Source organism: Lytechinus variegatus, chromosome 14 (genome assembly GCF_018143015.1).
Source record: "Lytechinus variegatus isolate NC3 chromosome 14, Lvar_3.0, whole genome shotgun sequence".
In the NCBI taxonomy this organism is placed as follows: Eukaryota; Metazoa; Echinodermata; class Echinoidea; order Temnopleuroida; family Toxopneustidae; genus Lytechinus; species Lytechinus variegatus.
In genome coordinates, this window is record NC_054753.1 from 23,693,799 (window position 1) to 23,708,071 (window position 14,273).

At 40.9% G+C, this 14,273-nt stretch overlaps 3 protein-coding genes across 3 annotated transcripts; 1 reads left to right on the top strand and 2 right to left on the bottom strand.

Moving 5' to 3' along the window:
- Positions 1 to 8,500: 8,500 nt before the first annotated feature.
- On the top strand, positions 8,501 to 10,196 carry LOC121427281 (putative nuclease HARBI1). Its single transcript, XM_041623619.1, has 2 exons — positions 8,501 to 9,100; positions 9,206 to 10,196. Exons 1-2 carry the CDS (start codon positions 8,688 to 8,690, stop codon positions 10,194 to 10,196), a joined length of 1,404 nt encoding a protein of 467 aa, XP_041479553.1. The 5' UTR covers positions 8,501 to 8,687.
- A 1,029-nt stretch (positions 10,197 to 11,225) lies between these two features.
- Positions 11,226 to 12,327, bottom strand: LOC121427282 (alpha/beta-gliadin A-V-like). The gene is made up of 3 exons (XM_041623620.1): positions 12,157 to 12,327; positions 11,661 to 12,041; positions 11,226 to 11,528 (listed from the first exon to the last, which is right to left on the bottom strand). The coding sequence occupies exons 1-3, from the start codon at positions 12,220 to 12,222 to the stop codon at positions 11,226 to 11,228; spliced, it is 750 nt and encodes a 249-aa protein (XP_041479554.1). The 5' UTR covers positions 12,223 to 12,327.
- Positions 12,328 to 12,504: 177 nt separating this feature from the next.
- On the bottom strand, positions 12,505 to 13,285 carry LOC121427283. Its single transcript, XM_041623621.1, has 2 exons — positions 12,829 to 13,285; positions 12,505 to 12,692 (listed from the first exon to the last, which is right to left on the bottom strand). Exons 1-2 carry the CDS (start codon positions 13,283 to 13,285, stop codon positions 12,505 to 12,507), a joined length of 645 nt encoding a protein of 214 aa, XP_041479555.1.
- Positions 13,286 to 14,273: the final 988 nt, after the last annotated feature.

Genomic DNA, 14,273 nt, shown 5'->3' on the forward strand with positions numbered 1-14,273 from the left:
CATCAAGCCATAATGTATGACTACGCAAACGGCAAGGTACATACCAATATTGCTTGTATAGATTTTACAGTCAAAGCTATATGTAAATAACACTATATAGATTTATCGTGTTTGTGGAGCATTATTTTTTATACCAAATCATTTTAGATGTATAAATAATTCAAGAACAGCTATAGTCATGTAATTATGTGATGTTTCTTTGGTGTGGTTTCATTCCGCTCTTTTTCAAGAATATTTTTTGATGCATGTATGTTTTGGACGAAGTCTGGTGGTGGTTGTTAATCCAGTGTTTCTATTTTAATATATAGATAATTATATTCAAAGGGTATTTTTGCTGTTATTAAATTTAAAAGTCACATGGGCCCCACCCCCCTCTTGGTTTTGTACAATGTCATTGTGGATTGTGAGAAATGCTCCTCTGCAGTTCTTCAGAACGGGAACTATGGCCCGTATTTTGAAGTCGGGTCTAACTCTCTGCTAAAAATTATTCTCATGTTTACTGTGCTATTTACTAATTCCTAAATGGTGAAGTTATCTGTCATACTTATCCTTCCCAGGCAGTTTATAATGTTTTGGGAGTCAAATTAGCTGATACATTGAACCTCTTACTGTTAGAGATTTGATTAACAACTGGCTTTCCATAGTTAAACCACCTTTTAAAACCAGAGTTTATATTAAACCCGACTTCAGAATATGGGCCTTTGTGTCATTGGCCCGTATTCTGAAAACTGGTTTAACTTAAACGTAGACTAAAGTTTTGGTTTTATTATGGGAAGCCAAATATGACATCAATTTCTATATAAATTAGATGATCAGTATATCATCACATCAGGCATTCAAATCATAAAAGATTTTTTGAAATGATAATAACAGTAGACTTTGTCACCATTAAACAATGGAAGCATTCTAGTAAACACACTAAGCATTAAAGTTTTAACATTTTTTGTTACCCTCAGAGCTTCCCATAATTGTAGACCAGACTTAGACCATGGTTCAGAGTTCCGAATACGGGCCATTGAGTTTCACTGGCACTTCACTCTTGACCAATCAGATGCGAGTATATGAGTAGCTTATAACAGTTGTCAGTGAAATTATCCTTAAAGATTTGGCGAGAGGTTATCTAAAGTGTATTAGAGCAAATTATCTATTTTTTTAAATGTTGTTATGGATAATCAAAAGAATGACAAATCTACAACAATGAATTAATATGTCTACCTGTTTTGTGTAGTTCCCAAACTTTGCAAACCATTGAAAACCATTGGTTAATTTTGTAAATGATAGAATCACTTTTGATTTGGATTGTTCTAAAAAATAAATATATTTGTTGTGAATGGAATGATATTTTAATTACCAACCCAAAACTTATTCAGAATTATAAGTATAATACCTAAAAGGTTGTTGATTTTGATATATTTTTTTTGCATAGCTATTTTTTTTATCATGAATACTGCTATTAATACATATTACATAATATATCACAATAAATGCATTTTATAACAGCATCAAAGAACAAATAATTGTCATTGTTTTATCATGACTTCAAAGTAATTATGATATATAAATGAAATACATTTCTAAGAGGTGAATCCTCTTCTTTCAGTTGATATAACTTATGCATCATGATAGATTGAGTAAAACAATTTTGATTCGGGGATACCAAGAAGTTATTGGGAAGGCAGTACCTGAATTTCAAACAGGAAAATCACATTTCCTTAAGAATAATTTTGTACTTGTTTAAATGATGTCACAACCTGTAGATATAATAGGAAATTATACAATTCCGTTGTTAAAAAAAATCCCTGGCTACCTGTCATAGCACCAAATAAACATGTATTTGACAGAAGATTTCATCCATGGCTGATTGTTAACAAAATAAAGTGGTGAATATTGTAATTCAGGCATTCCTGTGAAAAATCGTAATTTTTGATAGTTATGAAAATTCAAGCCATTGCTTTGAACAAACAGAGCTCAGGTCTTCTCGATTCACTTTTTGATTGAAGTAAAATTTTAAGGAGCGTGAATTCCTATAAATTTGATTTTTCTCTGCAGAGTTTACACACGACCCGTCAAATAATGTTTTGGGTTGTTTTCAAGTTGTTTTTTCACTCATGACTCATGCTTGAAGTATGCATAGTAAAAGTTATTTCATATGAAAAAGCAGATGCAAAGCTTTAGAAATATACATCATTTATTAGCTATATTTATGATTAATAATATGATAAGACATTAATGATAGCCAGTATCATTTTTTTTTGAGAATGCACTATGTGAAAATTCTGACTTGGTGATTTTTCAGGTTTACTGGTCTATTTATTTTAAATATTTATCATTTCATGTATTCTGTGTATCAATTAACTTTCAGCAGTGATTGTTGGACTGTTTTTATGTGGAAACACAGCCCTGTTTATGAACTCAGCCACGAATTGGTTCAATGACCGAGTACTGTGCTGCTACTGTACTGTGCAAGCAATCAATATTGAAGTCCTATCTCTGAAACAATAGATTATTGAAAAATGATGATGAAACTATACTGCTATTAGATAGCACTTCATGCATTCAAATAATACCCCGAAGTGCTTCATAGATTATCAGGACACCAGCAGGTGACACAGGCCTAATTGCAACTGGCAGGCAAAGAAATATTCATTCGAGCCAACCCATTCTCAATTTTTAAATTTGATATTGCTGATTGACAAGAATGAATGAATGTGACTGACATTCTAACACTGATTCTAGGGAGGGTACCTACTTAACTTCCTTTTGACAAATCAGAAAGATATATCACCACTTTGGAACTATTTTTTTTACTGGCTGAAGAATTAGGGCCATTTTACTCTGTCAAGTGATGAATTTGATCCTGTCAGGTCGAGGTACCCTTTTCATGTCAGATATGGAATGTCAGACATATATGCTATCCACTGGTAGTCAACATTCAACCCTCGATTTTCCTCATTTTCTATGAATTTTTTGAAATGCCACTTTAACACACGAGTCTCATGGAAATTATTTAGGCCTGCGATACCAGCAAAGTGTACCAGAGAAGCATAGTACACTGTCACTGAACCAGAATTTGTTTAATGTACTGTATACCGTTGACAGGGCTGAAGGTTGCTGTATTTTACACTTCCTGTCGTGAATAGGAAAGTTCAGATTATTTTTGTACATATGTATATGGAAATACATATCTCAAACATATATATACCATTAAACAGCTGTCATTTCAATACATTTAGAGCAAATAATTACAAAACCATGCTGGAATCATTTAAATGTATGTGTAGCCTGTTGACCTTAAGTCATGAAATTCATATGCAAGTATTTATACATGTTGTACTCGTGTTTGTTATGCAATTATCTCTTTCATTCTTTCTTCACGTGCAAATTCTTTCAGATGAGCAATTGACATCCGATGCATATTTCTGTAATTGTATTTTTCGGTGTGTATTACGTAAAATATGTCAATTGCTATGGATGTAGGCAAGTGATGTCTACCTATGAATATTTTTTATTTCAAAGAAGGAAAATATGTCTTTGACTCTGTTTTGTCTTGCATTGGATTGTGCAGCAAACCATGATGCTCGGTGTCCCCCAAGGTTAGCCTTTGGCACCTGTTATGTTTTTATTACATTATTTTGTCCAATTGTTGGATGGATCCGTTGGGTTTTCAGTGGTAGCAAGCTCGATAAGCACTGCTAGCACACCCTACTATGTAAGCCAAGATTGAATTTAATCACCAAGGCATATGTCTATATATGCAGACAGTAAATAGGTTGATTATACTGCAAGAAAAACTCACATGTCAATTAGAATATGGGTCAATGATTTTAAGTTAATAGATGTTCAACCCATTTTCTGTAAGGGTATGTTCTCAGTTGTTTGTATGTCCTACCGAGCATTGTGCATTAAACTATATACGTACAGGTAATCAGAGTTAGTCGGTGATATAGGGTGTATTGAAGATGTTGTATCCTTGCCCAACATATATAACTATAATTTCCTTGACATTTTACCTCAGTGAAGTGAAAATAGCCGAAAAGGGGGAAAGAGAATGACGTTTGACTTGAGCAACATGTACACTTCATTATACCACATGAGCTTGAAGTGAGGAAATTATGTATACAACAAACAGTATTAGAGTATGGCTAAATATGTCTGAGATGACGTTTTTGTTCTGTGCATAGGTTTTATACCCACAGGACAATATATGGCTAGTCTGAGGCCAGGTTTTGGATGAAGCATTTTGCATATTTACTTCAAAGTATGAACAAATAAAATTATCCTTCTTGAAATAAGTAACCGAATCTGATATGTTTTGGGGTTTCTTGTTGCAAGGAAACTATTTGTAATTGATTGCAAATTGCGGTTAACAAATATGATTTGCAAATCATCAGTTGATTAATCAATTATGAACGAAGAAAAGATCAATATATTTGGGTTGTTGAAAAAGGCAGAATGGCAATTGTTACAAAGTTTTGCAAGGCCTCTTCTGTTTGGTAATACTATTTAATGCAGGAAGAATTATTCTATATTATGTGTCATTTGCATTTCAAATGAACTTCTCTTAGATAGAATATTTGCAATAATTTCAGAGAATTTCACTTATTTTTCCCTTGATTCGCTTCCAATTAACTTTATGACAGACTTCCACAATGCCAACAGTAAAATATACATGCTTATGCACTGATAATATTACAAACATTGAGGCGCATATATGCACAAGCTATTCAAGGATAATCTTGTTTTATGGATTTCATTTTGAATTTATCTTAGGACTTGTTGGCGATTAATAGAACTAATGTCCTGTCCCATTCAAAGAGCAGGACTATTTTTTCAAAACTTATATTTAATTTGGCATGTAATATTTCTTAAAAGTAATCCATTCTTTTTGAAAAATCACTTTTAAAAATGTTCTCTTGATTATAAATTAAATGAATACTGCATTGTCTCAACCATACCAGCATTGGCGGATCCAGGTGGGGGGGGGTATAGCCGCCCCCCCCCCCTTGAGAGGCACAATTAAAATTTGTACTGTAAAAATGCTGTTAAAACAGAAGTGTGCCCCCCCCCTTGAAAGTGAAGACCTTTTATTGCTTGTGAAATTTTTCCTCAGGAAAATGTCCCCCCCTTCAAAAAATCATGGATCCGCCCCTGCATACCAGATATAGATCTCTTGTAAGATGGGAGTTGTTGTACAACGCCTACTTAGCTTGTTGTACGCGATCAAATGGGAGGCTGAATGTCACACATTCGTACCATTGCACACAAAACGTACCATCCAAAATGTACCATTGCACGGCTTTAGGAGGTGACGTCACAATGCGATTTCATTGATTAAATAAAGCGCGTACAGCTCGCTGGCTAAATGCGCAATGCTGTCCAAGATCATGTGCGCTTGTGGGCCCGGCTTGTGGGATTTTGCTTTTCGCTTTCAATATTTTTGCTCCCTTTTCATTACTGCAGGGAAAAACTTTTTTTTTTCATTTTTTCGCTAGATTCCGAGGCGTTGTACAACACAAATAGCGAATATTCTTATTCGTGCAATGGTGCGAGATTTCGCATTCGGTGAAAGAAAGAAACGCTCTATTCAACTCGGCTAACGCCTCGTTGAATAGAGCATCTTTCTTTCACCTCATGCGAAATCTCGCACCATCGCACTCATGCCTATTCGCTATTTGTATACTGTTACCCTGTTTGGCATTCAATGATTTAAGGGGTAAAGCAACATTGATTGATCTGGCACTGCTCTGTGGCTGCAGGGCCCACGGTCAATCAAGCAAATTGAGTTTTTGGAGTATTTCTCTTTCAGTTTTCTATTTCGAACAGTAAATTATGGATTTTCATTTTCATGATGATGATGATTATTACGTCATGATCATCATATTTACCCAGGGTATGTACGACATCGAGATCATTTGTTTCAGGAAAAAAATTTACAAGCAAAGAAAAAACAAGGTCCTCATTTGTCTGTGCATGACATATTCCACTAAATATATTTTTGAGTCTATCAACATCTGGCCTGTGCCCCCCTCCCCCCTTGGATCCGCCACTGGTAGAGGCACCCGCAGTACATAGTGACTCTAGTCTCACTACTTCGGACTCAGCATTATGCACTATGTTAATTGGGAAAATCAAAGGTCTGTGCCTATAGACTAGCAATTTGAGTAAGTGGTTAATAGACAAACTGGCTGTAGACATACTACGACAAGACCATGGGCCTTTTCCCACATGAATCTTGAACCATCATTGGACCATTCAAACGCTCACACAAACTCTATGATTTGAATTCAAATTCCCGAGCGAAGGCGGTATGTGTCCTAGGTGACTTGTCAATCAATGCACTGCATCGATACTATGAGTGCATGACAATTGTATTATATATGGAAGTGTTTGTAAGGACATGTAAGCTCCGCCCCCAAAGATGTTTTGGAGGGCAAGCCTTTCACACGTAAAATTTGTACCGTAATTTGAGTGAAACTTAATTGGACTTCACCTCCGGAGTAGAATTTCAATTTGTGATTGTGATTAGCGTTTGTGATTCTAGTTTGGTTTCACACTGCTAAAAATTTGTCATCCATATTTTTCACTGGAATCATTCAAATTACGATTTTTTAACCGTGTGAAAGGGCGGCATATGGGATGAAACAAAATGGACAGAAAGGACAACGTATGTGTAGTTCAAGATTTGTCAGCCCACCATCAAATGAATCCCAAACCAGGGCTACTAGAATTTGCTTTCTGGTTCAAGAATATTAAACTCTCTTGCAATGAATATACTTCCTCGGCTTTTAAATCGTAGCAATATACTTGTGTATTATTTTTTTTGTATAAAATGTCATTGTTTAATGAATGCCTACATATTTGCATTTTCAATATGAAAGATATTCGTATGGGTTGTATTTGCAAGTGCAGATCTACTTATTTTGTTCTTTTTTAACTTCAAGTTACAGAGAAATCAATGCTTGCAATGTTATTAACCCTGTTAAATTAAATATTTTAAGAACACAAGGCACAAATGGTGAGATTGTTATATGTATTATTGACATTTTTGTTTTGTTTTCTATATATGTATACACACACACCCGTGGACTCCCCTCCCCCCACACACACATTTATCACACCTAAAACAATATACGCTGATGTACTTAGGCTATTGCAAACTACTAGTATTCTTTCTGAAGCCCATTTCTCAAGAAGTGAGTTTTGTTAACAACACAATAATAAAGAATCTTAATTCTTTATGTTTTTTTGTTAACAAAATGCAATTTTTTATTTCAAGACTGTAACGCTTGATGTCAAGAAATGGGATTAAGGGAGGATATGACTAGACCAGCATGTAGAGTCCATCTGCATATGCTGCTTTTACAAAGAGTTTGATTGATCCAATCAACCACAACTATAGAAAGCCAGCAACGTCAACATCTAAAATGCATGTTCAAACTATTTTCTATAATGTATAGTCATACGTTCATGGTTTTCTTGAAAATTTAGTGTGCTTCTTTTTGTTACAAGGGATAATTTTTGAATTTCTTGTAGAAATTATTATGACAATGCTGGATTTCTGTAGAATTTGATTGATTGGATCAATCATAACTCTTTGTAAGACAGGGCCTTGGACGCCATTTTACAAAGAGTTGCAATTGATCCGATCAAACTCTGACTGTATGGAAACCCATCAGTGTCATGATTATTTCCTACAGGAAAGTTGCACAATAGGTGGTTTCAAACCGCCTCAATCACAAGAATCCCCGTTAAATTAAGGGAACTGTTTTCGGCTAAAAAATACCCATAAATTATTCCTGCATTCACACCGCCCCGAAACATACCCTTCGGGATAAGTTCCTGAAGTTACGAGCATGCGCATTGTATGGTCTGATAAGCAGGCAAGGTGCGAGAATCAAAATCACTAGCCCAGCAGCCACCCACGGCGCAGCGCCCAACGACACGCTGGGCTAAAAGTTCCCGTAATTTGCTTTCACATCGCCAATTTACCTGCGACCTTGGAAAAATCCCCTCGAAAGTTCTCGTAATTTCACCAAGTACCTACTATTTAGCGGGTATTTTCTTTCGGGGAGATTACGCGTAGTTTGCTTTCACATTACCAAAATACCTGGTATTTTCTGATCGGGGTAAATTTCCCGATCAGAGAATACCTGGAACTGACGAACTTCGAGGCGGTCTGAAACCACCTAATGTCCCTTTGTAAACAGTGATAGGAGGGCACTGGATTGTCAAGACAATGATGCAAGTAGGAATAATATTTATAAAACGTGTTTGAAGGCATATGCCATTAAGATGATGGGGGTGCTGCATGGCTTTCCATAGTAAGGAGAAATTAGACAATTTGGTAAAGTCACCAATTATGCCTAGGTCACATAGCCCGGCCGGTGTCCGGCATCGGTGGAGCTCGGTGGATTTTTGAGGTGTCGCCGAGCTCCCCTCATCGGTGGCATAACTCGGTGACGTGACCGGGCTCCGTCCGGAAATCTACATGCGACCGACCAAACACCGGCCGATGACCGTCCGGAGTCTGTCTCAAAAGTGGAGATTTTTTTCGGCCGATGTGGCAGCAACTACCGGCCGATGGTCGGCCGGACATCGGGGGGTATACGGCCGGTACCCGAGCAGGTTAAAGGACACCGTGCGATCACCGGCCGGGTTGTTAACGGGCTTCGAACACTGCCCGGCCGATGTTCGGCCGGTGTACCTCGGACTTGGGGGGCCGATGGTCAGCTATTCCATACCTGTATATATATGTCCACCCTACCTGGAATGGTCAGTTCATCACTATGGCTGCACCGAGAAGACTACGAATGGCATTGTTAGAACACGAGCTAGCTCAGGCGAGGTTCCAGTACAACTTGGTCCTGGCAGCACTGCTCGAAGAAGCCGAGAGGGAGCGACAGAGGGCCGGCAGAAGAATAAGACGTTGGTGGGTGCGCGAGTGGATCCTACGCAGACCTCGTTTCGGCCAGTATGAGACGCTCATGAGGGAACTCGAGGCCGAGCACGCTGCCGACTTCAAATCCTACCTCCGCATGGAGCCACAGATGTTCTATGAGTTGCTTGACCGAGTTGGCCCCCGCATTGCCAAGACCACAACGTAAGTTTACACTTTATGAACCTACTGTCAAATTGTGCTGAAATGTCTTCCATCCATATTTATTCTAGTTTGATTTTATTCATATTTCACCCTCTTCTGTTGCAGGCATCGAACCCCCTTGGATCCTGGGCTGAAGCTGGCGATCACCTTGAGGTTCTTGGCGACCGGAAGCAGCTATCATGATCTGGCGTTCGCGTTTCGTGTCCCACACAACACCATCTCTCTGTTCGTCCCCGAGGTCTGTCAGGCCATCTACGACGAATACGAGGACGAGATGTGGGCCACTCCCCAGACAGAAGATGAGTGGCGCCCGGTAGCCGAGGGATTCGGAGACAGATGGAACTTTCCCCACTGTTGTGGCGCGATCGATGGGAAACATGTCGCCATCAAGAAGCCCCCCAAGAGCGGCTCACTTTACTACAACTACAAAGGCTTCTTTTCCATCGTCATGCTTGCAGTGGTAAACTCTGACTACAAGTTCATCTGGGCGGATGTGGGGTCACCAGGGTCGTATTCCGACGCCGGCATCTTTAACCGGTCGCGACTGGAGCCAGGTCTGCGTGAGGGAACGATCGGACTACCCCAGCCGGATCCCCTACCAAATGACGACCAGGACACACCCTACTACATGGTCGGAGACGACGCCTTCCCCCTACGGCCATACATGATGAAGCCTTACCCTCATCGGCACCTGAAACGGGACGAGCGGATCTACAACTACCGGTGTTCCAGGGCACGCCGTGTGGTTGAAAACGCGTTTGGTATATTCGCCAATCGCTTCAGATGTCTGCTAACAACCCTGGGATTGAGACCGTCGAAAGTTACCAAGATCGTCAAGGCCTGCATGACCCTTCACAACCTCATGAGGACTCGTTACCCCAACCTTCAGAATGCTGACCTCGACCGGGAAGATGAGCAGGGTCAGATCATCGCGGGTGCATGGCGAGACCAAGCCGTGCTCGAAGATGTGCAAGCAGCAGGGCACGGGCCAAGATTGACCCGGCCAGGCAAAGAACTGCGGGCATACCTCAACAATTACTTTTGCAGTCCTGCCGGGAGTGTGCCATGGCAAGATGTGGCCATAAACCAGCAGTAACTTGTGTCTAATATTGTTACAGTATACCGGATGCAGCCACAGACATTCCATTATTCTTCTCAGGACTTAACGCATTTTTGATGTGTTATACTTTCCATTATTCAGTATGTTGTTTGCAAATAAATCTGTTATTGGGTAATCTTAAAACATTGCCTTTGCTCTTTTTAATTTGAACACTAGTAATAAATGCCAAAAGAAATCAAACCTGTTTGAAAGAATAAATCAATATTAAAATACACCAGTATGAATAAGATGAGATGTGTGTAAATAATACAACAGCAACACATTCATTGTGATTGAATTATTTTTAATCAAAGAATAATCGTCATTGTATCTTTTCTTTCACCTTTAAAAACTAACCTTTCATAAAGAAAAACACTTGTATCAACCAATATGATTAGCTTTGTAATTTTGTAATAGGCTTCAAATGATTGCCCATTAATATGTTTTCACCTTTTAAAAAGTATGTGTTTTTTCATAATGAGGAAGGATCTCCATTGTTTACATATCAGCTAAAGTCTTACGAAATATTAATTTTTACTTGAGTACTGTTTAACTTTTGATCTATGCAACTTTGTTAAAATTAACCAATTTTTATGGTGTGTTCTATAAAACCTTCTAAATGACATTTTCTTTCCTTCTAAATTAACTTTGTTTTACCTTTTGAGTTCTCAGTTTATTGCTCTAAGATGTTAAAAAGATAAAAACAATAAAGACAACGACAGAACTTTAGTTTTCATACCTTGGATGTTACCACATACACAATAAATATGGCAATAAACATAAACTGGCACTGTAGACCGCTGCCATCGAAAGAATATATATCACAAGATAACTATAACCCGACTGGCAATGCTGCCAAAATAACTGTCACTGTGAGTAACCGAGGCTAACTGTCACTGTAAGTATACGAGGCACACTGTCGCTATAAGTATCCGAGGCACACTGTCAGTACGATCACTAAAACTTTGGACTACTTGACTGAGGTGGGTCTCTGTCAGACTGTGAAGAACTCGGCCTGTCCTGCTCCTACTCCTGCTCATACTCTTGCTCCTTCTCCCGCTGTAGCTCTGCTGTGTTGTCCTCGGGACCTTCGTTTGTGACATCACGTTCGTTCGCATCTAGCAACTGCGAAAGGCTGCTATCTCTTGACCTCTGTGCAGGTGACTGCGTGTTGAGGCTGATGTTGGCGGGTGAAGAAATCTGCCACGCAGCTTCTGTGATGTTAGACCCTTTGCTGGCGGGGAGCCTGAGGGGAGACGGCAAGGCCAGCAAGGATGAGAGGTCATATGTCGCAGAGGTGACTGGGGGTGCAGACACTGCCCTGGGAGGCTGAAACATAGCAAAAGCATAAAAATATTATTGCTGTGCAAAAGAAAACTAAAAGTTATGATATGCATACAGAAACTCATTTTTTTTTTAAATATGTACTGTAAAATATCACTATGGAAGAGAAACATGTACCTGGAGCTGTTCATACAGCTGCTGTGGCGGCTGCTGCTGCTGCTGCCGAACTGGAGGCATAATACAGATGATAAACTGCTGCGGCTGCTGCTGTGGTTTCAGGGATGCGGGCTGAAGATACATCGGCTGTTGGTTATAAGGATCTGCCAGAGGAACGGCCGGCTGTACGATCTGCGGCGGGGGCTTCGGAGGCTGCTGCTGGGGCTGCTGCTGAATCCCCTGCATGAGCGGGACGAATCTCATGAATGTGGTGAAAGTCTCCAGCTGAAACTGTCTGTACCGGTGTGCCGGCACCTGGTTGTTCGCGCTTGTCATCCACTCCGCCCAGGCGTCACGCTCGGCCTGGAACGGATCTGCAGCTGTAGCCTGGGCTACACGCACCTGTGAAGAGAATATGAAAAAAAAATCATGTAATTGTAAATACAATTCTTGCATTTTGTATTGGGATGTAAGTAGCAGAAATGACAAAATTTTGCAAGTTTTGTCAAGTATTTACCTTTTCAGCTGCGTCCTGAGTGGCCTTGGCACTAGACTTGAGACACTCGATCAGCGTCCTGGACATGTCGCTGGCGGATGTAGCCTTGCTCTTCTTGCTGACAGCTCCCGCTCCCTGCGACGTGGTCGGCTCAGACTCAGACGGTGCAGCACACTTCGCCTCCGACGCTGAATCCTCATCCTAACCAGCAAGCTGAAGCATGAGCAAGCAAAACATTGACATTAGAGTCGAAAGGCGAAAGTGGGATAAGAAGGGTGTGCAACAGACAGGCAAAGAAAAAACATTAAGACGTTCCCAAGGCAACTTGACAAAATTCTGCTTGCAGATGCTTACCCTCCCACAAGTCGATTACTGCGTTCGTGTCTCACGACTAAGCAATATGTGATGGGCGTCCAGAAACTCATACGCCTTCAGCTTGAACTTCTGGAGTGACGTAAGGGGGGCTGCCCAGGATCCACTCTTGCCACTCTTGGGTCTGTTCTTGAGCTTGAAATGTTCGGTACGGCAACTTGTGAAGTGCCTCTGTATGGCTTGGACTGCAACATACAGAAAAACAAAACAATAAACCAGCAAGACATTTAATAAAATGCTTTCTTAAAGATAAAAGTACCAATGAAATCCGACAAATTTGATAACAATTTCGAAAAATTTTAAAAGCTGACAAGGTCTCACCAGAAAGCCCGATCTGTTCGCTAAACTTGTCCAGAGTCCAGTCCTTCAACTTCGTGTTTTTGTGGTTCTCATGCCCAACATCGTAGTACATAGGGTGTCCCTCGTAGAACTCTGCTATCTCTTGCATTTGCTCTGGGGTAATCTCCTCTATGGGCACTCCAACGGCTCGCCGCGACGTGGACGCCGACGAGGAAGAGGACTTGGACGTGGACTTGGACGAATGGGAATCGGCATCAGACGCCTCTGACGGCTCCTCCTCCGTGCCACTGGCGCCGCCTTCTCCCTCTGGTGATCTCTTTCGGGAAGAGGTTCTTGTCTTTACTGCCGGCGGCGCCTTCTTCCCCTTCTTCGGGGCCTTCCCCTTTCTGCTACCTGGTGGCGGCCTCTTCTTCCCGTCATCCTCTAGTGGTGGCCTCTCCTCTTCATCCCAATCATTTATCCTCACAACTTTTGGCATCCTTAAATAGACTGTTACTCTAAAGTCTTTAAAAAGCGTGGTATCCTGAGATGTTGCTTGTATGAATACAACCAGCTGAATGTTGAGCACGGATCTCCGAAGCGAGCGGTTTATATACCAGCAACGATATCCGGCCGAGTTCCGGCCGATGTCCGGCCGAGCTTCGGCCGCTGTCCCTTACATCGGTCACCCACCGGTACTATACTTTCCAGGGCTCGGTCCCACATTGGTCGGAGCTCGGCCGAAACTCGGCCGGTGTCCGTTCACAAAAGCTTGTCCTCTGGTGACCTCAGAGGCACGGGACACCGGCCGATACTCGGTCGTACACCGGCCGATGCGTATTCCGATGTGGTAAGGATGGGGCTGCGATGAGGGAGCTCGGTGAGAGCCCGTCGAATTTTTAACTCCGAAGTTAAATTTCGCCGAGCTGCCACCGATGCGGTTTTTAGCCCCAAACGCCGGCCGGTGACCACGGGAGTCCGGCCGGTGTCCGGCTAAAATCGCATCGCTGGCTCATCGGAACCTCATCGGCCGGGCTATGTGACCTAGGCATTAGATGAAATGGTTGGTGCAAGAGCTTAAAGTAGACAAAATTGGATTAGACCAAATAAAAAGTAGACAAAGTTTGTGTAGACTAATGGTAACTTACCACTACTACCATTTTGCATAGGAATTAAAAAAAAAATATATAGGGGGCCTACTGTATACAAAAAAAATTCAACTGAGAGAGAAAAGGAGACAGGTGTGTGTGTATTTTAGTTTTGTCAGACATGTATCAATCAGATATGATTATTTACGTCTGGGACCGACCTTTAACGTCACCATCCGAAAGACGTGACCAGGGCTCGAACCTCTGCATCAATTTGTAACTTCCCCACATAGCTTGGATTACAGGCGCACGCCACAACGCCCGGGAGAAAAGGAGGGATAAATTATAAAAAGTTATGAATAATTAGAGCTAGTTTAGAAGAAAAAAAAGCGAGAGGAA

What these genes read in the sequence shown, in the direction of transcription:
- LOC121427281 (XM_041623619.1), top strand. Translation starts at nt 8,688, where the DNA reads ATGTTCGGCCGGTGTACCTCGGACTTGGGGGGCCGATGGTCAGCTATT. An exon ending in CGCATTGCCAAGACCACAAC is followed by an intron (nt 9,101 to 9,205) that starts GTAAGTTTACAC and finishes CTTCTGTTGCAG; the next exon opens with GCATCGAACCCCCTTGGATC.
- LOC121427283 (XM_041623621.1), bottom strand. Translation starts at nt 13,285, where the DNA reads ATGCCAAAAGTTGTGAGGATAAATGATTGGGATGAAGAGGAGAGGCCA. An exon ending in CGAACAGATCGGGCTTTCTG is followed by an intron (nt 12,693 to 12,828) that starts GTGAGACCTTGT and finishes TGTATGTTGCAG; the next exon opens with TCCAAGCCATACAGAGGCAC.
- LOC121427282 (XM_041623620.1), bottom strand. Translation starts at nt 12,222, where the DNA reads ATGTCCAGGACGCTGATCGAGTGTCTCAAGTCTAGTGCCAAGGCCACT. An exon ending in CTCAGGACGCAGCTGAAAAG is followed by an intron (nt 12,042 to 12,156) that starts GTAAATACTTGA and finishes TTCTCTTCACAG; the next exon opens with GTGCGTGTAGCCCAGGCTAC. An exon ending in AGCTGTATGAACAGCTCCAG is followed by an intron (nt 11,529 to 11,660) that starts GTACATGTTTCT and finishes GCTATGTTTCAG; the next exon opens with CCTCCCAGGGCAGTGTCTGC.